The sequence below is a fragment of the Mauremys mutica genome, chromosome 18 (genome assembly GCF_020497125.1).
Source record: "Mauremys mutica isolate MM-2020 ecotype Southern chromosome 18, ASM2049712v1, whole genome shotgun sequence".
In the NCBI taxonomy this organism is placed as follows: Eukaryota; Metazoa; Chordata; order Testudines; family Geoemydidae; genus Mauremys; species Mauremys mutica.
The window spans coordinates 7,927,007-7,953,858 of NC_059089.1; the positions used below are offsets into that span (position 1 = coordinate 7,927,007).

At 44.1% G+C, this 26,852-nt stretch overlaps 1 protein-coding gene across 15 annotated transcripts in view; it reads left to right on the plus strand.

The window, feature by feature from the left end:
- Positions 1-26,852, plus strand: part of ZNF618 (zinc finger protein 618) — a 276,489-nt gene that overhangs the window by 137,321 nt on the left and 112,316 nt on the right. For all 15 annotated transcript variants that reach the window (XM_044992642.1, XM_044992643.1, XM_044992650.1 and 12 more), the window contains one exon: positions 9,811-9,854. In XM_044992642.1, coding sequence (XP_044848577.1) covers positions 9,811-9,854 — 44 coding nt within the window. The remainder of the gene's footprint in view (positions 1-9,810; positions 9,855-26,852) is intronic.

Genomic DNA, 26,852 nt, shown 5'->3' on the forward strand with positions numbered 1-26,852 from the left:
TCTTTTTTCAGTCCCTTTATTTTCATTATGGTGGGTTATTTTTTAATGTAGAGTTTTTCTCACTGCCTCTGGAAGCAGCAGCGATCTCACTGCCTGAAACGTTCTCTGTTTGCTTCATTGGCAAGAGAACAAGTTTAGTAGAGAGGACGGATTCCCCATATATCCACATTGACTTTGTAATTAATATTTGAAAGGCTGCCCACTAGAATCCTCCACCTGCCTCTTGTCAATGTGCCCCCATAAGGGAGAGGTCAGCACTAACTTATCTTAATGGCAGAATGATCACAAGCAGGGATTGTAATAACGTTATGAGCAGTTACTGCATGATTAGTGGACTGGCATGTATACTGAGGGGAATTTTAAAGGAGTCTTTGTGAGTGTAAAAGGAAAAAGGATGGCACTGGTTCCATAGGCTGCTTGACTATCCTGAGGGTCACACAGGAGCTGGAATCTCTCAGGGACTATCTAAGGCGGTGGTCTCACGTTTTCAGATTTCCCTTTTCTATGGTTTTTTTTTTTTTTGACCGGGGGCAGGGACCCTATGGTGGGGGAAGAATTGCAGACCTCTTATGAAAGATATTTATACTTATGCCAAGGAAAATCCATGTGAGGTGTTCACAGGCTTGTTGAGGCTGCAGTTCACAGCTGAAGTTCTGGTATAAGGTTTAAGGGAAGGAGAATGAAGAGACTCAGCTGTGATCATTTATCTTGTGCACATTGTGCACTGGGCCCATTGGAGCTGGATGACACTGGCCTACCGAATGACGCTGATGGCCAGTGTGTCAGTGGAGCTCCATTGAAGCCTGTGGAGCTGTATGGGTTTAAACCAGCTCAAGACCCACACAGAACATTCCTGTAATTTCCTTCTCTAGTGAGTGATGGCTATCACAAGCTTTCAGGTGGGCTGGGATAACAGTGCGGTTAGTTGCATTTGCACGGGTGATTTAGGCGATGCTTGTGACATGCAGCATTTGAGAGAGTTGGGAGTGTTCTCCTTGGTAGGTGTTCTGTCTCCATGGCTGACAAAAGGGGAACGAGGGCTGAAAGAGAGGCATGGATGCAGATATGAATTCTTACGTTCTGGAGATGCTTTTTAGTGCTGGGGGTGGTTTGGATGTGTTTTTGTTTTTTAGTGAAAATGAATTGGGAAACTGTCACTGTCTTTAAACAAGAGTACTTTCTGCAATTTCTTGTTGCCCTGAAGTTATTAATTACAAGTGGCTCAGGTAGGAATGATTATAGTTAAGGTTGCTTGACATTTTCCATTTAAGGCCCTGTTTTCAGTTGCTATGGAAAAATAGTATGTGATTGTGTAATTACAGACTGTACCATAATGCCTATGGATGGGGGCAAATAAAGTCTGCCTGGGCAAGCTTGAGTCTCGTATTTCTAACTTTTGAGTGCTTGACTTTGCAACCGTAACATTCTTTAATGTCGTTGGGTTTTTTTGGGTTTTTTTAATGTAATCGATAAATAGTTTCCAGCCTCCTGTTAGCCTCTGCATAGCTTCACCCCAATGAGGCATTCATGGTAGGGCCCAGTGTCCCTGACACCTAGTGCTGGAGTTCTTCTAGAACTCATGGGAGTGAATCTGACACCCCTGTGGGAGTTCTGCCATCAGCTTTCATTCTGTCCAGTAATGGTTCATCTTTGGTTACAGCTTCCCATCCCTGGTTCTCTACCTTGCCCATCCTCTGACTGTGGCTGGAGGCCTGGGGTGCCTTAGCATGAGAGATGGAGCTCTGACGCCTGCTCTCTGTCCCAGGCCTGCTCTCTCTCTGTGTCAGCCTCATCTTCTGTGAGTCTCCTCAGACACGCTCAGAGGAACAGAAGAAGGACCCTCACTAATAGGTCACTGGGGGGGAAAAGGTTGAAGGAAAAGGACAGGCAGCTCCAGAGAACAGGAGAGGACAGTCCCCTGTCCCCAGTGGTTAGGCAGGCCAATGTGGGGCAGCAAAGAGCCACTCAGTAATAGACTGACTCCACTTAACAACCTTCGGCCTCACAACAGTCGGTCATAGGTTTATTTCCTTTCTACCACTGCAGACGCCCTGATTTGGTCATCGGGATGAAGGAATAAAATCCACATCAAGATGCAGAACCTGGGATTGGACTGGAGGCAGAGGCAGCCCCTTTAGAGAGATTAGTCATAAATTAAAGTGAAAAGGTGGCACAAAATGCCCTGGGGAGTGCTGGATGATGTGAACCCCCCGCCCCCACTTCATAATGTTGCCAACTGTTAGACCCGGCCCGTTTGCTTCACAGAGTCTCTTGTTGGGGGTTCTGATGGGGAATTGTGTTTTTTAAAAACTTCTCCTGATATTTTTCAGAATAATAGAGCAACATTTGTAGATGCAGGTTGCTGTGCAGTGAGACGCTGATACATTGAGGGTGTACATTGCGTATGTGATGTTCAGAATTGTTCTTTTCTGTCTAATGGGGCATGAATGAAACACAAGTGGCTCTCTGCTTTCCCCATGTGTTGTGTAGCAGGCCCCGTTTGTACTAACTAGAGCCATGAGATAAGATGTTCGGCGCCTAAATCCAACTTTCACGGGTGGTTTTTAATGAGACTAAGGGTATGTCGACACTGCAAAGAAAAACTCGCGGTGCTGAGTCTCAGAGCTGGCTTTGGCGACAGGGCTAAAAATGCCAGTGTAGACATTCCAGCTCAGGCTGGAGCCCACTCTCTGAAACCCAGCAAGGGGGCGGGAAGGGTCCTTGTCGTCCAGGCTACAGCCTGCACCTGAATGTCTACGCTGCTATTTTTGTCCCCGCAGACCGAGCCCCATGAGCCCGAATCAGTTGTCCCAGGCTCTGAGACTCAGTGCTGCGGGTTTTTCTTTGCAGTGTGGACGTATCCGTAGAGTCCTAGTGCCGAAGTCACTTCTGAAAATGGAACTTAGGTTCTGATATCATTTAGGGCCAGATTTTCAAAGGTGTTTAGGTGCCTAACTGCCACTGATTTCAATGGGAGTTAGGTGCCTAAATGCCTTTAAAATCTGGCCCTTAGGTACTTCTGAAAATTTGACCTCAGATTGCAAAAGATACCTGCTATTTCCTCCTGTGTTTATTCTTTGTATTACCATTGTGCTTAGAAGCCATAGTCCTTGACCCAGGCCCCGTTGTGCTAGGTACTATCCAAGCAAAAGATGGCCCTACTAGAGCCCTGCAAATCTGCAGGTATCCATGGACCACGTTTGGATCATGGATGGATGCAGATCCAAATTTTATATCTAGAGCCCTGCAAATCTGTGGATATCTGCATCCGTGGACCATGTTTGCAGATAGTGGATTGGATGCGGATACAAATTTTGTATCCGCTCAGGGATCTAGCCCCTACCCCAAAGAATTTACAATCTAAGTAAAGCCAAGCTGTGGAAAACTTTTGTCCAATATTTACAAATGTTTGAAAATGTATCACCAGGCATACTGAGATGAAGATTTCTGATTTATTGTTGTAAAGCAAGATGCCTTTCATGATAAAGTGCTAATTTAAACTGTCATAAATTTAAAACTCCAAGATTAATATTCTTCAGACTTGGCTTAGTGTTTAGGTCAGAATGGAATCTCAGTAAAGAAATCCAGTTGGGGGGGTTTCATCAGCAGCAGCTTGTCAGTGCGTTGTAATATGCTATTAGGGCAATTTTCTCCATATTAAACAAAGTGGATCACCTGAGAGACACTGTCTTAAGTAGGAACTCATCTCCAGGTAGCATCTTTGCTTGAGAAGAACCAGAAAACTTTCTAGATTAAAGCCCTTGCTTTCTGGTTTTGCTTTTTTGAAAAAAACATTTTAGTTCACCAGTTGTGTTTCTTTTTTTAAAAAAAGAGAAGCAGTTCTAAAATTCATAGAAACAGAGAACATTAGAGCCCCACTCTTGTGTTGTGTAGCACAGGGGTGGGCTTCTGTGCCCATGAGGGGGGGCCCATTGACGTCGGTGGGACTCTGTGCGGTTACACAGTCTGCTTGCCGGCTGCACAACGAAAGATTGGGGTGTCAGGCTCTGCAGTGAGGCCCTCAAAAGACAGGAAATGCTAAAGTTAATGTTGCGTTGTACAGGAGAACCTCAGAGTTATGAACACCAGAGTTACGAACTGACCAATCAATCACATGCCTCATTTGGAACTGGAAGTATGCAATCAGGCAGCAGCAGAGAGACACACACACATACGCAAATAGAGTACAGAGTAAACTACTAAAAAAAATTGAGGGGAAAAAAGCAATTTTTTTCTGCATAGTAAAGTTTCAAAGCTGTATTAAGTCAATGTTCAGTTGTAAACTTTTAAAAAAACAACTGTTTTGTTCAGTGTTACGGATAACCTCCATTCCTGAGGTCTTCGTAATTCTCAGGTTCTACTCTATGTATGTGATTATGATAGACTTTGAGTGCATGGTCGTTTACTGTTTCTCAGATTACACAGCGTTCTTTCTATAACCTTAGATCTCTGTCTTGCGTTTTGTTAGTGTGCACTAGTGAGGTCAGGGAAGAAAGGGGAGTCCATGAACATTAGTCATGAAAAGGACACAAAAAAACTCTGTAAGGGTTAAAGTACAAAATGCACGAGTAGGCAAGGTCTAAACTACACAAACAGAAAAGGAATGTAAGTAAAATTAAATGAATAAATAATTAATAAAATTGTATTATGCAACAGCCCTTCCTCCTTTTTCTCTCTTGTCTGTATGCGATATAGGCCCTGATCCTGCAAGCACTTCTGAATGTGCTTAACTTTAGGTATACAAGTAGTTCCACTGAAATATCTGTGAAGGTTGAATTTTAAATTTGCACGCAAGCATATTCTGGCCAGAAGTGCCTCTGCATTCTTGCAGTAATGCACCAGAAACAGAAAGAGGTTAAAGTAATCAAGTAATGTATTTGTTGTGAATTATTCACTCAGTTCTAAATACAAATATAAAAAGGATTGTAAATGAATTACATGCATGATTCTTTGCAAAGTAATGTCTGCATTAAGTTTGAAGATGAGAGAGAGAAAGTAACACACGGGCATAACAAAAAAACCCAACAACCCCAAAACATGAAATATTAGAATATCCACATTTCTAGTACAACTCTATGAGGGTATTTCCCTTAGCAACAGCTTCTTGAAAGGTGTATTGGTGTCCAAAGAGCGTAAATACCTGCTTATTTGCAATGGCAAAATAATTATTATGCATACTGTCTAACGGGAAAATCTATTTTTTATAAAAGAAGTATATCACTAAAGCTATATTATGGCATTATGATGATGAGCTCTGTAGTGTAAGTGTTTAAGAAAAACAATTGATATTACTATACATGTACCTATTTTCTTACATACTATATATATACATAAGGCACCAGTCCTGAAGAGATTTGTGCATGTACTTGACATTACACATTAATCCCTTCATTTCAGTGAGAGAACTAGCAGTGCTTAAACTTAAGCATATGTGTACAGTTTTACAGATTTGGGGCCTAAGATAATGATTTTTTTTTTAATCCTGCGTTGGGCCCCAAACCTGCAAACGCTTATGCCCAGTTACACACGTGAGCAGTCACAGTGAGTGTAGTGGGGCTTCGGTTTGCTTAAAGTTACTGATAGAATCATAGGGTTAGAAGGAACCGCAGAGGTCACCTAGTCTAACCCCCTACCAAGAGCCAGGATTTGTTGTGTTTAAACCACCAAAGGCAGATGGCTCCAGCCTCCTTTTGAACACCTCCAGTGAAGGAGCTTCCATAACCTCCCTCGCCAGTGTGTTCCATTGTCCTACTGTTCTTACAGCTAGAAAGTTTTTCCTGAGATTTCATCTAAATCTTCTGTGCTGTAGTTTGAACCCATTGCCTCTTGTCCTGCCCCCTGTGGCAAGAGAGAACAACTTTTCTCCGTCTTTTTTATGGCAGCCTTTCAAATATATGAAGACTGCTCTCATGTCCCCCCTTATGTGTAAGTGTTCCCAGGATCAGTGCCTTTTAATTTTTGAACAGTAGTTACATTGGTACAAGCAGGTACTGTAATACATATGCCCAAGGGGGCAGAGTTAAGGTTGTGTGTTGAGCTACAGCTTTTGCATTTCTTGACTTTTGAGTGCTTGTCCAGGCAAACTGAACCTTCAGTAAACAGTTTTTAATATGGACTTTTAATTAAAGGTCCCCCGACACCTCCCTTTGATCCGGGACTGGAGAGTATAGTGTCCTTTGTGAGGACATGTTTTAAATTAAGCATTTCAGACAGATGGAAACATGGATTGTCCCCTCTCTATTGGGTGCTTTAGATGGCTGCAATGCCCTAGCACCTCACACAGTTCCCTGCTGCATATTAAGACTCCTTTTTAGGCATGGATGTAATTTTCTAGAAAATGCCCTGAAGGTTTGAGCAATCTACCAGTTGCAGGCTCCCATACAGCATTTTTTTCCATTGTGTAAGCATGACAAATCATTAATTTTTGATTGATTGCTTTGAATTATGGGAGCTCTGACAGCCTTTCTGTAGCTGAACAGCTGTATAACAAATGAACATATCAGTGTTCACAAAAGATTGGAGATCTAACAGAAGCAATAACATTGTCAACTCCTCCCTTCTGGCTTTTCCCAGGCAATGGGGGCAGGAAATTTTTTGCCAAAAATTCCTCAAGTGACTTAAAAAAAAAAAAAGGTTTATAATTGAATTAAATCTTTATCGCTTCACTTCTAGTAGACTGCTCCAGCCATCAGAACCCCAGAAATGCCTCTGCTTTTAATAACTGAGATAAATCTCCACTAACAAAATTTCACATTAAGAATTTAAAAATAAATAAAATTGCAATTTTTGTTTGCTATTCCTTTAAGATTTCAGAATTGCACCAGTGCACTAAATGTGACCTCTTCAGCTTTTAAATTAAGAATTTATGCTGGCTTGAAATTTATGAAATATTTCAGCATTAAAGAAAGCCTTTTTCCCTCAGGAAAATTGAGCAATAAATCACAGCACTCTCGATTTACAGCCCTACAGCCGGCCACAGATAGGATTTTTTCCACCCTTCATTCTGGAAAAAAAAAAAAAAAAGAAAGAAATGTAATCATATGAGACAGCTTAGCTGCTATCCTCCCACTCTCTAGAATTTTTAATTTCAGCTGTTTCTGCTTGGATTTATTTCCAATATTCCTGCTCGGCTTTTCAATTTCCTCAGTTATTAAATTTTAATTCAGTGCATTAGCATTTAAATTAAAAAAGGGTTTATTTTATCAAAATCCTTGGCTAGCCCCCATCTTGCTGCACATGAATTGCCTGTTTCTGCCATTTGCACAAAATGTGAAATGCAGTTAATGTCTTATAACTTATATTTGCACAAATTCAGAAATAAAATTTCTGAGATTGGAATAATATTGTCTTTCCAAGGAAACCTCTAATCAGCGGATGGGGGAAAGGCACAGTGCCTAGCAGCTTTAAGAGTTAAAAATAGTAGCAGTTTCCTGATAACACAATTCTAGCAATGAAAAGGTCATGCGTTAGACAATTCAGAAATGAGCAAGGGGAGGGAGCTTGACCCTTTCCAATTACAGAGTGAGCCAGGTTTGTTTAGAAAAACAAGAAAACCAGTCTTCTAACTGAATCTGGGGATCCAGAGGTCACACTTTCTACAGACTAACTAGTAGGGGATGGTTTGTCCGGGGGCGGAGGGCTCTAGTGGTCTAAGCACAGGACCGAGACTCATGTCTCCCAGGTGCTAACTCAGCTCTGGCGCTGTGACTGCCTCTGTGGCTTTGGCCAGGTCACTTATACTCATGGTCTCAGCGTCCTCATCTGTTAATGGGGCTCATAGAGTGCCTGAGGCATAGGAGAGTTGTGCAGATTGCAGGGGGACAGGAGTGCTGGATCTGCCACAGACATCTTGTGTGTCTTGGACAAGTCACAATTTCTCTGTGTCTCAGTTAGTTCCTCATCTGTACAAGAGGGATAATACTGCTTCTCACCTGTGCAGAGGTAGGGTGAGGATATGACTCATTAGTGCCTTGAAGTGCTCAGATGCTATATAATAAATGAATGATACAAAAGGTCCCTAGTCAAACGCTACAGTGAGTGCTGTTTTCAGAGCCCATGGCTGTGCCGTCCCGTGGGAGCTTTGACCAAAGTGTGTTAAAGGGGCATGGTCCTGCTGAGGCCCAAATTTTCACCTACTTGGACAGTTGCAATGTAGAAACATGCTGTCCCACCCTCCGTCCTGGAGGATCTCTTGTCCCCCTTCACACAGAAGGCCATTGAATTATGTGCTGCCAGACAAATCCCACCAGCGTACAGGCTGTGGTGGTGCTGGTCTTGGGACCCTGCACCACCCCCACACCAGGCAGTTGCCCACCTGCCAGCGGCTGCAGTTCTCAGTGCAGGAAAGGCAGAACGAGTTTCCAAACCAAAGGATCTGCTGAAGTGATCCTCTCGCTCTGTTTGGGAACTCTGGCCCCGACAATGAAGATTTATTTTCTTGGACAGAACCTTCAGCTGGTCCCAGTTACAGGAAAGGAAACCAGCCTTTATCTTTGCTCTCGCGTTTGAAGGATCCAGTATTGTAACTGGCGCTGGCTCAGACTGGCGGGAATGAATCTGCTGCTGCTGCTTTTTACTGGAGGCCCCAGCTCAACATAAAACAGGGCAGTTTGCCATTTAGCTGGTTATTTATATTTGTATTTTTCCAGAAAGTGCATAAGAGTTTGGGCCATTATGTCTGTTGGGCCCACACCACATGCTCCAGAATTGCCCCACTCTGAGAAATGGGCTTTGCAGGAGAGATGTACACAGCTTTAAAATGATCCAAAGATGCTCTGGCGCTGATAACTGGGAGGGGGCTGATTTTCCTCACTGCTTATCACCATAGGGTTCGGTGCTCAGCTCATGTCAAGCAGTTTAGGGCCCAAAGCTCCTTTTCACATGTTATCCCGTTGGGCCGCTCCTCCAACGGCCACCTCTGCACTTCCTCCATGCTGACCCTCACGCGTGGAGTGCCTCCCTGAACAGATCCCATGAAACTGCTTCCCTCTCCTCCCCATCCCTTCTCGGAAGCCACCTCTGCTGTGACTCGCTGCAAGAAATCAGCCGACTCCTGAGAGCTGGCTTGGGGAGCAGTTGGAGATAATGTTTTTTGAAAGCCCCCTCCCCAACACTTCACAGCGGTTTGGAATCAGTGAGTTGTAGGCAGAGCTCGCCCACGTTACTGCACGGCCATATTGCCATAACCCTCGGCTTCACCACCATCTTACCTCATTTGTTGAGCTCTGCTATAAATTAGGCCTTGATCTGCCAAAGCCTTACGCACCCGGTTCGCTTTACGCTCACAAGCAGTCCCACCAAACGCAAAAGTTAAGCATGTACGTAAGTTTTTGCAGGATTGGGGCCTAAAACGGTAGACATTTCAGTGGCCAGGACTGTGGTGTCCTAATGACAATTGTTATTATTTATCATCATCCTAGCACTTATGACCCAAGTCATGGGCCAGGACCCCAATGTGCTAGGTTCTGTACGAATGCCGGATAGAGAGATGGTCCCTGCCCCAGTGGACTAGCAATCTAATGTGTCTACACAGCACCCAGCAGGATGGGGAACTGCTTTCTGATTGTGGCCTTTGGCATTTCCAAAGTACAAATAATCATTTCTGTCATCCATTGCCCCTCACTCAACTCCCGTTTTCATCCAGAAGAAAGGGGACTGAAAAGTTGGGGGTGGGAGTGCGGCCTGCAGGATGGACAAAGTGAGAGACTATCAGTGCAAAATATTATCTTGTTATTATTGGGAAAAGTTACAAAGTGTGAATCTCTGCTCTGTCTGACCCTAACCAGCTCCTCTTTGTCTCTTGTTCTCTAGGCTGATGAGAGCAGCAGTACTGGGAAGAGAAGCTCTTCAAGCAGGTATGTGACCATATTTCTCTCACCTTTGGCTGTGATGTGAATAGTCTTGGCAATTCTGTCTTTGTGCAGTGCCAGTCTCTGGAGTAGGAGCCAGAGATGACAGCCACGGAGCAAGGTATGGGGCAGGAGCCTGATTAAAGCATAGGAACCATAGGCCTGTTTCTAGGGCCCTGGCTGTCAAAGTTTCTAGTCTTCATGTCTGTAAAGAAAAACTTGCCTATGAGTGTAACCAGTGCGGGAACGTCTGCCTGAGTCTGCAGGCAATCTCCTGCAGAGGTAGTAAGTTGGTGGCCCCATGGCTGCTATGAGAGGAGACTAGGCCCTCTCTTGTTCTGGGCAGGGGAGGGCTCCCACTGCCATGACTCTGGGCTGCAAGCCACCCTGCTGCTCCTCAGGAAGAGAGTGGCCACCACCACAGGGCCATGTGCTAGGTGTCCCTTCCAAAAGTGAGGCAACCCAGCTGCTGGCTCCAGTGCATCCCAGGTGACGGGACAAGGAGGTGACGGCCACTGCAGCATCTCAGTGGCCAGGAGAAGGGGAAGCCCAGCCTCTGCCGCTCCTGGCACACACACACACACAATCCTCTGCTCAGGTGGGTGGGGGCTGAGTACTTTCTCCTGTGCAGACAGCAGCAGTGTTAGGCCTCCCAGGGCAAGGCTCTTGTGTTGATGATCGCTGCTGCTCCAAGCAGAGCTGGAATTGTGGCATTGTGGGTTTGTGCCTAGAGCCAGTACTGCCCTCTATGGCTCAGGACTAAATTCTGCCTCTGCGGTGAGAGCCAGGGGTGGGGACAGTGGGAACAGGAAAACGTATCACTTTCTTTTCTAATCTATAGTGTCTATGTGAAAACTGGGAGTTCCTGACTCAGCCCCATTCCAAGCAGAGAAACCCCCTAGGAAGCAGAAGGAGCAGCATGTGTGTCTGTGTTGGTGAGGTGGGGAGAGGCTGTACAGAATAAATGAGGGACATGAGTGGGGTGAGGGACAGGCTAATGGAATCTGATATGAAGGGGGTGGGCCCCATCTCCTGTCTAGTTTGTGCTTTTGGGGAATCTCGTGTTCACTAGTGTTTCTGAGGCCCCATTAGGACCAGTGATGCACCGTGTGGCTAGGATCATGAGGTGATTTGCCCCATGGTGCGTCTGTATGAGGATTTTTAATTTTTATTGATGAACGTTTCTATAAAGTGAGAATGATAAGTCTCGGAATTGAATAGCGTGATGGGGTTCAACTCACCATGCTGGCCATCTTGAGGATTAGCTCTGCAGGTTGGTACGCCCTCTCCTGATGGTGCCTCGCCCGCCATCACATCTGCTCTCTGACCTGCGTCACTCCAGGGACCACAGCATCTGCTTCATGACACGGCCCTCCGGGTGTGTCACCATCTGTGCTTCCCCTCTTCCAGGAATGAGTACTGCAGTCCAAGTGTCTAGCCACTTCTCTAGTAGTGAGTAGGGAGAAGGACCCAGGCCCACTCACTACTCCAGGGACTCTGAAGATGGCAGCCACATGCTTTGTCCCCTCCTACTTCTCAATACATTTCCCTGAACCACTTCCCCCCTTCTTCACCCTTACCTCAGGGCTTCAGCAGGTCAGTCCTAGCAGCCACCCAGGAGCTCCCTCTCACTCCCCTGGTCCCTGCCAGCACTGCTCTGTCCAGGGTGCTAGCTTCCATCCATCTGCTAGGAACCCAGTTCTCCCTCCTTGAGCTCCAGGCAGCAACTCACCCTGCGGCTCTTCTTATATGGGCCTGCTGGGCCCTGATTGGCTGCCCCTCGCAGTCTCGCTCCTATTGGCTGTTTCCTATGCAGCCTTCCTTACGGCTCTGTTAGCCCCTTACATGCCAGTGTGGGGCAGACGCCCCATCACAATAGCAGTTGCTTCCCCCCATAGTTGCCGGACCTTGACATTTTTCTCAAGGGACAGTTTTTTCAAACATGCAGAAAGGGACCTGTTCAGTCTCCAGCCACCAGAGAAGTTGGGTAAATTCTGGTCAATTTTAAGGTATCTGCTTCTATGATGAGTAGTAGGAAAAGGCGGGGAAATCATCAGAATGTGACATACCCTGCTGGGGGCTTGACCTCACGCTTGCTTCAGAAATTTTCCCTCATCCATCCCATCCCTGCCATTAAGCCCCAGATCTTGGGGAGGGATAGCTCAGTGGTTTGAGCATTGACCAGCTAAACCCAGGCCACTTAGGGATCTGGGGCAAAATCAGTACTTGGTCCTGCTAGTGAAGGCAGGGGGCTGGACTCAATGACCTTTCGGGGTCCCTTCCAGTTCTATGAGATAGGTATATCTCCATATATTATATATTATTATCTGACTTCACCCATCCTTCCTTCCTTCCCAATTGTCTCATCTCAGGAGCTGCAGCTGAGACATTCAGCCATCAGGGAGTGAAAGTGGGGGAGATGAGCCCTGGAATCTGTGCTGTTAAGCTGTAGGAGTGCACAGCAGTGCTGCAGCTGCCTCTTGCTTCCCCAAAGTCCTGGGAAACAGGCCATGGCAGAAATTACCTAGAACAGATTTACAAAACCTGAGACAGTCCCATGAGCATGCAATTTACCCTAGAGTTGACTGCATTTCACTGTTGGGTGAACTGATACTTACCTACCCAGAGAGTAGTTCTTAAAGAGCTGTGGAAATCTGCAGAGTGAATGGCAGTCTGGAAATATATGCTGTCACTGGTGGAGTGGTCAGCCACAAAGCCTTGGCAGTGTGGAAGAATGGCAAGTTTGCTGTCTTTGTTGATCAGACACAAACATGCCATAACCAGCCTCCCATTCCACAGTTCAGCTGCACGTGCCAAAGAGCTTTGGGTGAGCTGGTGTGAGCATGGAGCAGGAAGTGGCTTTTTCATAGAATTAACTTTGCTCAATAATAATCAAATTATTTAGCCGATCCTGAATGTACTGTAAGAGGCAGCCTCCCACCTGTTCCCTATTGAAATGCTGACATTCAGCCAGCTCATAAAGGAGCAGGCAAGATCAGGACAAAGCCAGCAACTAGCAAAGTGACACACTCAGGGGTTCTCAAACTTCATTGCACCGTGACCTCCTTCTGACAACAAAAATTATCGCACAACCCTAGGAACGGAGACCAAAGCCCGAGCCCGCCCGAGCTCTGCCGCCCTGGACAGGGATCCAAAGCCAAAGCCCGAGCCACACCAAAGCAAAGCCCAAGGGCTTTAGCCTGTAACCTGAACCCTGCCACTTCGGCTTCGTCCCCGGGCAGTGGGGCTCGGGCTTCGGCTTCGTCCCCGGGCAGTGGGGCTCGGGCTTCGGCTTCGTCCCCGGGCGGTGGGGCTCGGGCTTCGGCTTCGTCCCCGGGCGGTGGGGCTCGGGCTTCGGCTTCGTCCCCGGGCGGTGGGGCTCGGGCTTCGGCTTCGTCCCCGGGCGGTGGGGCTCGGGCTTCGGCTTTGCATCTGGCCGCAGCAAGTCTCACTAACACCAGCCGTGGCGACTCCATTAAAACAGGGTCGTGACCCACTTTGGGGTCCCAACCTACAGTTTGAGAACCGCTGATCTCATCTACCAGGAGAAAACATTCCATGGGAAAAACAAGAGAGAGAGAGAGAGGAGGAATGTTGGCGTGGAGAGGGGGCCGCTTGGCACCAGTGGGAGGTGGAAGAGCCCAGATCAAAATGCAGAGGGAGTTCTGTGTCATGTGCAAGACAATGGGGCAGAGCAAAAAGGGGGCTTCATGGTTCATGCAGTGGGTGGCCATGGCGGGGAAGAGGAGAGACACGACATGCAGGGAATACATCGGCCCAGAGGGGGCCATATGCACATATGGAGGGGGAGGTGCCGTGCAGAGGAGGGGATATGGCACACCTGTGGGTGGGCGGTGCATTTAAATGGGCTGGGGAGGTGGGCTGGGGCACATCAGAGTAGAGAGGGGGGTATGTGACTGGTATTATAAGAAGGAAACTAATGTGGCTTTTCTAGCAAGTGGTAAAGTTTCTAAAAATGCCCAACTAACTTAGGAGCCTAATGAGACTTAGTCCCTTTTGAAAATGGGATTTAGGGTTCCTAAGTCACTTAGGGCCTGGGCTGCTAACTCCAATTCATGAGTTAGGTGTCTAATAACTGTGAAAATCTGGCCCTTAGGCGCTTTTGAAAATTTTACCCAGCAGCTTTTTCTGAAGGTCTTGGGCTGTATCCATGGCTGTAACCTAATTAATTAGCTCTTTGTCATAATGTTGTAACTGAGCTGTACGGTTGTAAATCTTTTCTTCCTTTCTTCTTGGTGAGCAGTCGTCTTGTGTGCGGAATGAAACCATTTCCACTGCACTGATTACTGTAGGCCACTGTTAGCAAATACAGATTCTTGTAATGGAATGTCTTTCAACTACCACAGCCTGCGACTGACCGCCAGAACCATTGACACTTGGCGGCGAGATCTCAAAGAACTCTCCACCAGCATCTGTGTATTGGCGGTTGTCAGCACCTCGCCCTGGAACACTGCTTCATCCGTGATCGCAGACAGAAGAGTGCTGGTTGTAGGGAATGGCGCGAGCTCACAAGAGATGAATCACAGGAGGCAGGAGAGGAATCATAGAATATCAGGGTTGGAAGGGACCTCAGGAGGTATCTAGTCCAACCCCCTGCTCAAAGCAGGGCCAACACCAACTAAATCATCCCAGCCAGGGCTTTGTCAAGCCTGACCTTAAAAACCTCTAAGGAAGGAGATTCCACCTCCCTAGGTAACCTATTCCAGTGCAATCATAGAATCATAGACTCATAGAATAATGTTCGTTAATACCCTCCCTCCCGTCCCCCATGTAGATAAGGCCTGAGTCTGTTGTCAGTGTGGCTTTCTCATCTGGCTTCAGGGGGTGCACAGAAGCACTGCAGTATAACGGATCTCATCTGGACATGATGCTTTTATCCTGGCACCTGAAGCTCCTTGATGCTGGGCACTTGAAATCACTCCCTAGCATCACTGCTCAATCTCTCTTTTAAAGCTTTATATTGTGCTTTTGTTTTCCCCCATTTGCTCGGACATGCAATTCTGTCTGTCTGCTAATAAACGATCTGCTGAAGTTTAATCCATCAGGTGGGGCACATCCTACCATGGCACAACCAAGCTCTTGTCTCCCAGCTGCTCTCTCGTATCTTTCAGCCGCCGTTATTAAAGCAGTATCGTTTGGTTATCTAGAGAGTGCCATCTTCCTTTCCCTGTATTCACTTCCCACACATCCCAATTGCCTGTTCTTTGTTGCTCTCTCTTGCTGAGGACTTCTGGATGCTTAAAAATGATAAGTAATGACAATATTTACTTCTGGAATATGCTACCTTGCATGTCCAGATGGTCTTCAGGAATGCTAGGTGGCCAGCACGGCTTAGGCAGACTCTTGAGCATCCAGTTGACCATATTTTAAGCAGGCCTTTTATTATATCCCCAAAATGTCCCTGCTGAAGTGTCACTAGTATGAGAATTACATATTGTTAGGCTCAGCAGAGTTCAATTTTATTTTTTTATAATTTTGACGGATAATATTGATGTTTATTTTTAAACATTTTTTTCCACTTTGTATCGATTTAAATTTTCTCAAGCTGCGAAGGTATGGGGGAAGGGTTCAGACAATTAGTTAATAACAGTAGACATTGAGATTCCAAAAGTTAAAGCTTTATAACCATTAAAACACAAATTGTTAACAGCACATGTCAAAATAGACAAAATAAATATCCTTAAATCAAACTCTAATAAAAGGTCTCAAGCAGCCGTTATTCTTTCTCTGCCTATCTGTAAATTTCTATTATTATCAATGGAAATATGTTTTCATTGGGTTTTTGTGTATGTACAGGGAAATTGTTTACTGACATTTACTGATACAAATGTAATCCTTCCAAGCCCACATCCCGTACATGCAGAAGATATTTGAAGAGATGCAGAGAAAAAACAAAATAATACAGGGTTTGGAAAGCCTGATGTGCCAGATACAATGGCAGTAGTAGAGTCTTTGAAAACTAGCCTGGACAAAGCACTGGAGGGAACAGCTTTGTATGGATGGATGTAACAGAAGATGGATGGATACAGTGACCTAGCAATTCTTTTCCTTTTCTAATGTCTCTAGTCCTGCCAACATCTAGTTCAATTTCCTTAGTTTTCAATACAGATTTTTTTAGCATAGGAATTACTGGGTGTATCGCGGTGTAGCAGGTGCCTCTAATGGTGGCACAATTGTGTCCTTCAGTTTTTCTGTAGTCACCTCCCTTCTGAATGTGCAAACGTTACATCTATGTTGTTTTGTGCCTGCAATTCCTTGTTGGCATAAACCGTACCACTTAAACAGGCGTGTACCCAGTTTGTGCACACAAAGAGACACTTAGCTGTCTAAATGCCAGAATTTACTCCCATAAATTTGTGTGCACAAAGAATGAGGGTTGAAGCTTCCCAGGTGTGATTTTTTCACAATCTTTACATTTTTTCGGAAAATGTGAGCAAAGTCTTTTTAGCCATTTTATTTTATTTATGTGAAGGTGAAAAAAACCTTTACTAATTAAAAAAAAAAATCTAGGCATGCTTTTAGATAATCTGCAAAAATGGCTAACGTTTGACATTTGTCTTTGACAGAGTCCTCAACGAGGCCTTTGTTTTGTTGGAGATATTTGTTATTGCTTTTATAAAGTTATGACCATTTGAAACTGTCCCTTGTTAGTTGTAAGCCATAATTTAAGCTCTTCACTATTACTGGATATCATAAAATATACAGGCAGTTTAGGGTTGCCAAAGCAACCTTATCTTTTTAGAGTTTCTGAATTTCGTGTGCTTGATCTCACAACCTTCTTGTAGCAGTGCTCCTTTATAGTCATTTATTCATTGCATTTAATTGATTTTATACAATTTAAAAGTCTTGCCTTCTGCTGTTTCAATCTGAAGTATCTAGCGCTTGCTGCCTTTGAAATAGCTACAGTTCACTCTGCAGCTGTTTTAAACTGAGAATTAGTGATGTTAGACGGAAAACCCCAACTCCTTCCTAACCTTTTCCCTTGCCTGTGATCCCCACATATCAGTGCATGTTCATTAATGTGGAATTTTGAGAACTTGACAATAATGATTAAGAGCATGGAAAAAACTTTGTTATGAAGGGTGACTGAAAAAAGAGGACTGTTCACCTTAGAGAGGAGACAAATGAGAAGTGTGTGGGGGTGGGGGGTGAGAATGTGATGAATGGCCTAGAGAAGGTAGATCAGAATCTTCTATTTTCCCTGTCTTAGAATGCAAGAAAAAGCAGCTATTCAATGAAATTAAAAGGTAGCAAATTCAAAATCAATAAAAGGAAATACTTTTTTTTACTTAAAGCCCTATTAGCAGTTAGAACTCATTGCCACAAGACATTGTTGAGGCCAAGAGCTTAGCAGGATTCAGAAAGAGATTAGACATTTATATGGATATTGAGAACATCCAGAGCTATACGAATGAATATTAAAAGAATAAACAAGTGTTTTGGAAGGGTTGTAAACCGTTCTACACCTCTACCCTGATATAACACGAATGTGCATATAACGCGGTAAAGCAGCGCTCCGGGGGTGTGGGGCTGCGCACTCCAGTGGATCAAAGCAAGTTTGATATAACACGGTTTCACCTATAACGCGGTAAGATTTTTTGGCTCCGGAGGACAGCGTTCTATCGAGGGGGAGGTATATTTCAGGGCAAAAGCCTGCCTGTATTCAGGTTAAGAGGAAAAATTCCCAAGGGCAAGCTATCCCACAACGGCCTGCTGCAGCGTTTCATGCACAGTCCTCTGAAATATCTGGTACTGGATTAAATACACCACTGGTCTGGTCCACTATGACAATCCCTATGTACCTATGATAGAAATCCTTTGGAGGGGGTGGGAATTGTTCAGAAATACACTGTTTTCACTTGTTAAGTGTTGGGAACCTCAGTAATACTGTGGTGAAGCTAATTACTTCCAAACAATAAATGTCAGCATTCAAATGGTGGGCTTTGGATCTTATAACACAGAGTAAAAACAAATATGCAATTATGTCTGACAAACCACTTAGCTCTTGTACTTTCTTGTGTCACTAGGGTCCCATGCAGCCTCATGCAAGAAGTGTTGTATAATTATTGTTATTACCCGGTGTGTGGCTGAGGAAGGAAGGATAATCCCTCTGTTGGCTGTTTATTTTAAAGAATTGTTAGTTGTTTTCATCCTTAACTATACTTTTAAAATATGTGAGGCTCCTGGTGAATAGATCAGCCCTGACCTAGGAACTGGATCTGCTTGGGGGAGGGAATGGAGCTGGATGGAAGCTTGGACCTAGCTATGATACAGCTGCCACTACAGCCCAGTGTTGTTCAGAAGTGACTTAATCGCTTTCCCTTAACTGAGCTAAAACCCTGGACCTTCCCAGGTTAGAACCCAGGTGTGAGGACACAGCTGGATCCGTATTACAGTGTTTAACTGTGCTGGAACCAAGGTCCCTAAAGCAGCTATTGCTTTAGTGATGTGGGGGCCCTTAGCAGAAACGCTCCTTGCAGGTATCTCAGATGCTTCCTGTTTTGGTAGGGTGGTGCTGAGCAGGAGGCTGCTAGAGTGGAGCTATGCTGAGCTGGAGCTTCCCTGATGGGGACATGGGCCTGTTACATCATGTCTACACTAAAATTGCAGCCATGTTGAGGGGATACAGTTGCAATGTGGTTGGGTCCCAGCAGGGCTGTAATATGCTAGGGTTTCACCTGGGTAGCCCCGACCAAACCATGGTAACAGAACTGTGCTGCAACCCTGATCCCATGCAAGCAAGGCCTAACCCTGCCGGAATGCAGGTGGCCAGTTTGCAGCTGAGTAGCTTGAGCTGCAGCTTAGAGAGGATGTTGCTTTAATGGCTGTGGGTGGAGAGGATGAGGAAGCAGTAACTCCTTCTCTGGCTCTCTCCTGGTCAGCCTCAGCAGCAGCTCCCTCTCCTGCCAGCCATTCCCTGCTCCGATTTGGGACCCTCCCGCTAAGGTCCATACCTCATAGAAAGAGGGTCCAAGCACTGCCAGGGGACTTCCTCCTGGTGACTGTGGGAAAATCTCACGGCACCTCTGCTGCCACCATCAGGGGCAGCACTAAACTGCTGACTCCCTCTTTCTCCTCCATGCAGTTCTGGCTTCTCTGTCAGGGATCTGCCATCAAGCAGTGACATCCCCTGGTGGAAAAAATGCATAAAGAGGTATAAAAACCCAAATGATGATTTTAGTTACAAGAAGCCTCTCAAACTGTATAAGCCAACCTCCTGAACCCCCCCATCTTGGAACAGGATCCCACAGCCTGAGGGGAGGAGAGGCAGTTTGGGAATTCTGTGTCGTATCATAGAATCATAGAATATCAAGGTTGGAAGGGACCTCAGGAGGTATCTAGTCCAATCCCCTGCTCAAAGCAGGACCAATCCCCAGACAGATTTTTATCCCAAATCCCTAAATGGCCCCCTCAAGGATTGAACTCAGGCCAATGCTCAAACCACTGAGCTATCCCTCCCCCCCAAGGTGGTGAGTTGTTCAAAGAAACAGAACCGCAGGTGAGTAATTTTCTCCTCTGGAAAGAAGCTATATGCAAAGGATTCCCAGCTCTGGAGAGTAAAAAATCTCGAGATTTGTCTCGCATCAGAACCAGAGGAAGGTATTACCAGTTAGGCAAGAAATTACAGAAGTTCTTCTGTCATAATGAAACTTGATGCAGTCTTACAAGGTCTCACAAGCCATGCCCCAAAACACCAACCAACTTAAGAGGGGGAGGAAAAGATTGGGTCTCCCCAGGGGAAATACCGGGACTGAAGCTAAAGGAACACCAAACAGTGAGTCTTTCCTTGAGGCTAAAACAAAGCAATACTGCCAGAAATGTGTATGCAAGAGAAACAACAACAACTCACGGAGACATCCGGTTTCCAGTGGTGTGATCAGCATGTGATCTTAGGCAGCAGACCATCTTGCCCAAATGTCAGTGCTTCAAAGGGTTAAAAATTCCACGTGTTAGAGGAATTTGAACCTGTCTCACCCTAAGAAGCTCACACCCAATGGTAATAACATTGTGAAAGAAGAATTCCAAGTCAATAATTTTTCCTTGGCTCATCTAATTCCACTCTAAAGTCTGGCCATTGTGGGGTTTTTTCCCATATTGGTGTATCCTCTACTGCTTTATATAGTTCAACACCAGTGAAGGGGCGGCCAACCCTTTATTTGCACCAGTCCTCAGCCCAACGGCTCTTGCTATCATGCAGTTTTGTTTACTATTCTGTCCACATTTCCCTTTGCTTATTTTCGTCCTACTCATCCTGCAGTTCTCATCTCTTGGATCAGCACAGTATCAGTCTAATCTAATCCATTTTAAGCATTTATACCATGTTTGTCTCTGTAGTGTCCGAGGACCTACAGATATCTGTGGGCAGTTATCATGTCGTCCCCACCAGTCATCTCTTAGTCAAGCAATATAGACTGAGTGTTTATTTTTTCCTTATATGTAAATCCTTAATCATTTCTGTGTTTAAAAATTTAAAGATGTTGGCAACCATTTTATTATAGACTTAAATTTAGTTTTTAACCTCAGTTGTTTGCAAGAATTACATTTTTTCCCTCACTGGTTACATTCTTTCCCATTTGGCAAACACTGAGCTTTTCCTATTTCTTACGATGGATAAGGCAATAAGTGCTTTATTAAACTTTCTTCTTTGAACCATCCTCAAGGTGTCCTTAATAAGAACAGCATAGTTCTTGGGATTAATTTTGTTAATGCCATATGAATTCACCGTGGCGCTCAATTTCTGTTCTGTTTTGAATTTTAACTTTTTGCTAGAATTCGGTCAACCTGATAAAGTTCTGTACTTTACCTGTTTTAAAAAGAGCTGAAACAATGCAGCTTCCCTGGAGGATGGGCACACAATTAAAATACTATATTTAGATTGCCAAGGAGATTTTTCAGCAGGTATAAAAATTGAAGTCCAGGTTGGAGTGTCTGCTTCTTAATTTCATATAATGATCCCATTCTTGTACTGCCATTGGTTTATATAACATAGTCAGTCAGTTAATTTGTAGCATTTCTTTCATTAAACAAAGTTTAGGATGTGAAGGCTCTTACAGGCAGTGTCATGTGGCCAGTCATGAATGTGGTGGAGTGAGCTATATCTGGCCTTTCTTTGAGATGTTGCTGTTGTGTATTTCAGGACTCTAAAGCCCCAGTGAATATTACACCATGTATAATTGTGTTCACTTCCTGCCCTATGGTGTTGCGTAACATTGCTCTGGGCTCTCCAACAGCTGTTGCATTTTGCTCCAGAGTTGGCAGCATCTCAGTGGTGGGTGAAATGGTTCTGTACACTGTGTAATTTCTAAAGCACTTTTCGATTCTTCTGACTTAAAGCACTGTATCGTAACACTTTGCATTTATTTAGCACCTTTCATCCAGGGAACCCTAAATCTTGGTCTTTGTGCCTACAGAATACTTGCCAAGCTACTTTTCAGACCATGTTTTGGGGGAATGCAGAAGAGCTGGAAATGTTCTGCTTTGGAGGCAAGAGCAAGGAAGGGTGCTGTGGGCTCATCTTCCTTCAGAGGGGCAGTACGCCAATTTACTTCACATTTCTTCCTTCTTCCCTTGAGAGCACAAGGCACTTGCCAAAATCATTCCATGCGTTTGCATGTGTCTTGTGGCCCAGCAGCTGGTTGGTGGGATGCCTGTGCCTCCTCTGTGGCAGTGGGGATGGAGGAATTTTAGTTTCATCTTCCACTGAGCCGCAGTCTTGCCAGCGTGTGCCTGTTTCTAGAGTACCAGGAGGGGGTTGAGGCTAATCAAACCGACCCTGAATTGGCTACAAGTTGCTGAGATTGATTTAAATCAAAGCACAGGGTGTTGTAAATATCCATTGTTGACTTGATCTACGAACGGAATGACAGAGAAACCCCAGCTCCCTGGACATGCTGACCTAGAGAGCATAGACATAACCTGTTTCCCACTTTAAGTATAACACACAGCAGTCACTTCTGCCATCCAAATGCAGACCAGGCATTGCCTTTCACCCCCGAATAATCAACCAAAGGTGAGAAAAATAATCATACTGCAAACTGCAAATGCCAGTGAATGCTGAGTGAAAATGGGAGTGACTTGTTCTGCACAAGCAGGCTGCTTGCTCCAGCACTGACCATAGGTGCTGCTGCTGATGTCCATCTCAGGCATGCTGGGATATCTCATCACCAACAAGAACTCAGCAGTTGTGGTTCAGCAACAGTACTCAGAGCGTGGCTCTCACAGTGCCTAGTGCAATGGAATCGGAGGTGCTACTACAATACAAATAAATTGTAGTTGCTGGGTTTTAAGATGAAAAGAGTACATCTCTACTGGACGAATGACCCATTACTAATTGAGCCATTAATCATTAGCTTGTCTGACCAGATCCCTATAACTGGTGTTGGAATATGACTTTTATCTGCTAGTGTAGATGAAACAAAACTGTTATAAAATTCTTACGGAAAGCATGATAGAGACCTGGTTGAGCATGGTATCCATCACACTTCTATAACAATGTTGAAAATGGCTGGATCTTTCCATGTACATTAGCTGCTAAGTCACTCTCAACATCACTTGAGGGTTAGGCCAGAGAAGACCTATTGTAGAGAACATTGTCAGCTGGGGTCATCTTCCATGTGTAGGTGGACATGAAATGAAAGAGCTAAACTACTTTAGAATTATTTTGCTCAGCTGTCTCCAATGACGTGTGTTGGACAAGTAGAAGTGTAGAGAACAGCTGGAAAATTCTGTTCACCTTTGAAGTTAAGACATTTAAAAAATTCTAAACAATAATCTACCTCCACCAAATGTCATGGGAAGAGCTGCAGTTTATAAACGGACTTTTTCAGTGCAGCTGTATCAGAATAAAATGCTAGGTCACCTGATAAAATTCCATTTTCATTACTCTCATTTCCCACACCCACCCACTCACTATTATTTCTGCAGCTGCAGTAGGGTTTTTATCACTTATGGAGAAGTCCAGCTTTGAGTTGCTCAACTTCTAAGAATTTGAGAAATAGTAAAGATGCATTTATATGTTAACTTACACTGGGACCAAGTTATTGTGAGTTCTGGGTCTCCACTTTCTCAAAGCACCAAAATCCTATACACTTTCATTTTCTGGGGACATATCAAGCTAGCTTGCATCTAACAGCCTACCAGGAGAAGTGCAGTGCAGCTCTTCTGGACATTGATAATTTTGGGGCAGATAAAGTAATCAGAAATCTGGCAATGGCAGTACCAGTCTCTTCTGAATTTCTCCTGAATGGCATGACGACTTTTCTGTCCCTTTAACACACACTGTTCAGGCCTGTGTTGAAATGTTTGTAGCAAAGCCTGTTTCCAGAGTATGTGCATTTCATTTTTTCTTCATTGTCTCTTGTCAAAGAGTCCCTTCTCATAACCTCATTGCAGTTATGGCATTTCTTCCTCATTGATCATTAGCTTGTCAAAATGATTTTGCTGCGGTGTTTAACACTTGAAACATATTTTTAAGGTACATTCCTCCAACTGAGTGCTACTGAGGCCCGGCCACTGGAGAGTTGCATGTGCATCCTGGTTAATTTTAGGTTATTATAATTAGTATATTAATGATAAGGATCTTTATTAAATTTACGTATAACAAAGAGAGCTCTTTGTAACATTTGTAACCAGCATTGTAACAAACATGTATATAAGACAATACACAAAACCAGCACTGACATTGCAAATAACACACAAAAACTGACAATGGGAGAACCTCTAAAGGATTGGGGTTCTAGCGGGGTCCTGCAGAGATCGGTTCTTGGCACTACACTATTTATAATTTTTATTAATGACCTGGAAGAAAATATAAAATCATCACTGATAATGTTTGTAGGTGACACAAAAATTGGGGGAGTGGTAAGTAATGAACAGGACAAGTCACTGACACTGAGTGATCTGAATTTCTAGGTAAACTTGGGCACAAGCAGTATGGCTAAATGTAATCATTTACATCTAGGAATGAAGAATGTAGGCCATACTTATAGGATGGGAATTCTATTCTGGGAAGTGACTGAAAAATCAGACTTTGGACGTCATGGTGGATAATCAACTGAACATGAGCTCAAATTGCAGCTCTGTGGCCAAAGGAGCTACTGCGATTGATCCCTGGATGAATAAACAGGGGAATCTTGAGTAGGAGTAGAGGGTTTATTTTACCTCTGTATTTGGCACTGGTGCAATGGCTGCTGGAATCCTGTGTCCTGTTCTAGTGTCCACAATTCCAGAAGGATGGTGATAAATTGGAGAGTGTTCAGAGAGGAGCCATGAGAATGATAAAAGGAATGGAAAACATGACTCAAAAAGCCCAGTCTCTTTAGATTAACAACGAGAAGGTTAAGGGATGATTTCTAGACTAGAATACCCACATAGGGAACAAATATTTGATAATGAGCTCTTCAATCTGCAGGCAAAGGTATAGGACATAAAAATGGCCATACTGGGTCAGACCAATAGGCCGTTTACTCATCTTCTGACAGTGGCTGATGCTCAGTGCTTCAGAGGGAATGAACAGAACAGGGCAATCATTGAGTGACCCATCCCCTGTTGTCCACTCCCAGCTTCTGCAGTCAGATATTAGGGACAACCAGAGCACGGGTTTGCATCCAAGACCATCTTAGCTAATAGCCAGTGATAGACCTATCCTCCATGAACTTATCGAATTCTTTTTTGAAACCAGTTATAGTTTTGGCCTTCGCAACATACCTTGGCAATGAGTTCCACAGATTGATTGTACGCTGTGTGAAGAAGTACTTCATTTTGTTAGTTTTAAACCTGCTGCCTATTAATTTCATTGGGTGACCTCTGGTTCTTGTGTTATGTGAAGGAGTAACATTTCCTTATTCATTTCTCTACACCATTCATGATTTTATAGACCTTTATCGTATCCCTCATTAGTTGTCTTTTCCAAGCTGAAAGATCTCAGTCTTTTTAGGCTCTTCTCATATGGAAACTGTTCCATACCCCTATTCATTTTTCTTGCCCATCTCTGTACCAACTCTAGTTTGTTTGTTTGTTTGTTTTGAGATGAGTCAACCAGAACTACATGCAGTATTCAAGGTGGGCCTACCATGGATTTATATAGTGGTATTATGATATTTACTGTCTTATTATCTATCCCTTTCCTAATCGTCCCTAACATTCTGTTACTTTTGTTGACTGTCACTGCATATTGAGCAGATGTTTTGAGAGAACTATCCTTGATGACTCTAAGATCTTGAGTGGTAATAGCTAATTTAGACCCCATCATTTTGTGTGTATAGTTGGGATTATGTTTTCCAATGTGCATTATTTTGCATTTATCAACAATGAATTTCACCTGCCATTTTCCTGCCCAATTACCCAGTTTTGTGAGATCCCTTTTAACTCTCTGCAGTGTACTTTGGACTTAACTATCTGGAATAGTTTTTCATCTGAAAATTTTGCCATCTCGCTGTTTACCCCTTTTTCCAGATCATTTGTGAATATGTTGAAGAGCGCTGGTCCCAGTAAGGATCCCTGGAGGACACCACTATTTACCTTGCTCTATTCTGAAAGATGACCATTTATTCCTGCCCTTTAGTTCCTGTCTTTTAACGAGTTACTGATCCATGAGAAGACCTTCCCTTTTATCCCATGGCTGCTTAGAACTATCTGGACATTGAAATTAGACAAATTCAGACTGAAAATAAGGTGCAAATTTTTAACAGGGATAGTAATTTAATCATTGAAAATTGTATCAAGGGCTGTGGTGCATTCTCTGTCACTGGTAATTTTTAAGTCAAGATTGAATGTTTTTCTGAAAGGTCTGCTCTAGTTCAAAGAAGAATTATTTTGGAGAAGTTCTGTGGCTTGTGTTAGACAGGTCAGATTAGATGATCGTGATGGCCTCTTCTGGCCTTAAAATGTGTACATCTTTGAGATCAAATGTCTGGAAGCTGAAGCTAGATAAATTAAAACTAGAAATAAAGTGCTAACTTTCCCTGGACTCCTACATTTCTCACCCCTTTGAGGTCTGAGAGAGAGCGCGTCCTGAGGGGCTACATGAGGAAAGATGGGCACCACACTTCCAAATCATATTCTGGCTCTCTCCTCTGCAGCGTTAAGCAGTGCCTGCGTGAGGTGATGTTGTTCCGTGGGTAACACAAAGTGGCTGTGGAGGCCACAGTGGCCGGCACTAATCATACACACAAGAAGCCCCTTTAATGGTTTACTTCTCTGTGGTTTTATACATAATTGTATTTTAGTATTTCACTTTAATTCATTTAATTCTAGATCCTGGCGTCTTTTATGCCCTCACCTCTGTTCTGTCCATTCAGTTTCCTTAGCTGGAGCTTGAGAAGTTGTTTTGCCCCTTTTAAAATTGTGACTAATATATCTAAGTTCCCTCCATCTCAAGGAGTGCATAGCCCTGTCCTCCGATGCCATTTACAGCAGCGGTTCTCAACCGGGGGTACCCATACCCCGGGGGGTACGCGGAGGTCTTCCAGAGCGTACATCAACTCATCTAGATACTTGCCTATTTTTACAACAGGCTACATAAACAGCACTAGCGAAGTCAGTACAAACTAAAATTTTATATGACGACTTGTTTATACGGCTCTATAGACTTCACACTGAAATGTAAGAACAGTATTGATATTCCAATGGATTTATTTTATAATTATAATTATGGTAAAAATGAGAAAGTACGTAATTTTTCAGTAACAGTGTGGCTGTTAGGTCAGATTAGATGATCGTGATGGCCTCTTCTGGCCTTAAAATGTGTACATCTTTGAGATCAAATGTCTGGAAGCTGAAGCTAGATAAATTAAAACTAGAAATTTATCTAGCTTCTGATTTTGTAAGCAAGTAGTTTTAAGTGAGGTGAACCTTGGGGGTACACAGAACAACGCAGACTCCTGAAAGGGGGACAGGAGTCTGGAAAGGTTGAGAGCCACTGATCTACAGTGTCCTAGTAACAACCTCTTGCTATCAACAGCATCTCTTGCTTCCTTTCCACTC